This window comes from Austrofundulus limnaeus, unplaced genomic scaffold, assembly GCF_001266775.1.
Source record: "Austrofundulus limnaeus strain Quisiro unplaced genomic scaffold, Austrofundulus_limnaeus-1.0 Scaffold1798, whole genome shotgun sequence".
In the NCBI taxonomy this organism is placed as follows: domain Eukaryota; kingdom Metazoa; phylum Chordata; class Actinopteri; order Cyprinodontiformes; family Rivulidae; genus Austrofundulus; species Austrofundulus limnaeus.
Window position 1 is genome coordinate 9,221 of NW_013954200.1, and position 2,029 is coordinate 11,249.

Below are 2,029 nucleotides of genomic sequence, written 5' to 3' on the forward strand. Positions count from 1 at the left end.
GGTGGATATAGCTCGCTAGCAGCCTCGCACCGAGGACCTATCCACGTCATCATTTACCCAGAATGCTTTGCGTGGAAATAAAATGGCTCCATTCGTGTAATATATTTTTTAAAACTTTAGTTTAAAAATTATAAAAACTACATAGCCTACAGTATTTTTACAGTCTTTATTTTACAGCTAAAACAAATGTTTATGAAATAAAGTCTGTTTCAGCTAATCGTGGATCCCTTTAAAAAGTCAGCAGGTGGTTCATAAASCATCGAATCAGCCACAGAGCAGACATGCACAGCTCTAATATGTTCCTGTAGTTTTATTTTAAATAAAGAAGTTCCCTCCTGCATGTTTCAGGAGACAACGGTGAAGCAGCTGCAGTCTCCTCTTCCTCTGCCCACCACGCTGCCCCTGCTGTCAGCCTGCATCGCCCCCACCAAGACGGTCATCGCCAACCCTGTCCTCCACCTCAGCAACCACATCCAGGACATCCTCTACACCATCACCAGCATGGAGACACCGCCGCACCCTGATGTCATAGATGACCGGGTCAGGACTTTAGACCGGCTCAGGGTTTAGKCAGCAGTTTGTTCTGTGAGCAAACATTTTGTGACGTTAGCTTGTTTTCCACCCTCAGGTAAATGCCCTGCACACACTGGCAGCCTCTCTGTCTGCGTGTGTCTATCAGGCACTGTGTGACAGCCACAGTTACAGGTAACCCTGCTTCAGCAGAGCTCAGGTCCAGGTGTCCTGGCTGTGGTTAGGCTCACCTTTTTTGGCCTTGTCTGGTTTTCAGCAGTCAGACGGAGGCCAACCAGTTTACAGGCATGGTGTACCAGGGCCTGCTGCTCAGTGAGAGGAAGAGACTGAGGACAGAAAGCATCGAGGAACATGTGACTCCTAACTCTGCTCCTGCTCAGTGGCCAGGTAACTGAACCCAGGCTTCTCTAAACTCTGTYGATTAGACTGGCTTCAACACTGAGCTACAATAAAACGAGAAGAACTGATTCTTCTGCTAAATGTAGGCTGATTCTGAGAGCTAAGTGATGACCGACATCTGTTACAGAAGCTGCTAAAGCTAAAAAAAGACCAGACACTAGCTGTAAAATAAAAGTGTTGAAGTAGTTTCTCAGCACAGCTAAACAAAATGTTAGCTTCACTAACTTCTAATCCGCTAATCAAGAATCTTAGTTACGCTAACGCTAAACTGATAAACAAATAAAAATTATAGGAAGCTAACGCTAACCGCTAAACCAATTTAAAAATTATGGGAAGCTAATGCTAAACCAATTTAAAAATTATGGGAAGGTAATGCTAACTTCTAAACCAATTAAAAATTATGGAAAGCTAATGCTAACCACTGAAAAAAATGAAAAATTATAGGAAGCTAATGCTAACCACTAAAAAATTTTTTAAATTATGAAAAGCTAATGCTAACCACTAAAAAATTTTTTAAATTATGAAAAGCTAATGCTAACCGCTAAACAAATTAAAAATGATGGGAAGCTAAGGCTAACTGCTAAACCAATTAAAAATTATGGGAAGCTAATGCTAATCGCTAAACAAATTAAAAATGATGGGAAGCTAATGCTAACCGCTAAACAAATTAAAAATGATGGGAAGCTAAGGCTAACTGCTAAACCAATTAAAAATTATGGGAAGCTAAGGCTAACTGCTAAACCAATTAAAAATTATGGGAAGCTAAGGCTAACTGCTAAACCAATTAAAAATTATGGGAAGCTAATGCTAAATGCTAAACAAATTATAAATTATTGGAAGCTAATGCTAATCACTAAAAAAATGAAAAATTATGGGAAGCTAATGCTAACTGCTAAAACGACTGTCCCTCAGTAGCTGTCACACTTCTTCGTCTCCTTCCAGTTGAGAACTTTTGGATTTTTCACAGCAGCTCGTTTTTATAAAGATTGTTGAAGAGTAAAACCCTGTGTTTGTAAAATGTGTCGCTTTGTGCAGAGCATAAAAAAATGATTTAAAAACACACAGTTTCTGGCTGGAATATACAGAAGAATATTAGAAC

General features: G+C 39.7%; 1 protein-coding gene across 4 annotated transcripts in view; it reads left to right on the top strand.

Annotated features, from left to right (window-relative positions):
* LOC106536389 (dmX-like protein 2) overlaps positions 1–2,029 on the top strand; it is a gene marked incomplete at its 5' end in the record, with an annotated part of 18,541 nt that overhangs the window by 1,482 nt on the left and 15,030 nt on the right. For all 4 annotated transcript variants that reach the window (XM_014033657.1, XM_014033658.1, XM_014033659.1 and 1 more), the window contains 3 exon segments: positions 349–540; positions 629–705; positions 788–918. In XM_014033657.1, coding sequence (XP_013889111.1) covers positions 349–540; positions 629–705; positions 788–918 — 400 coding nt within the window.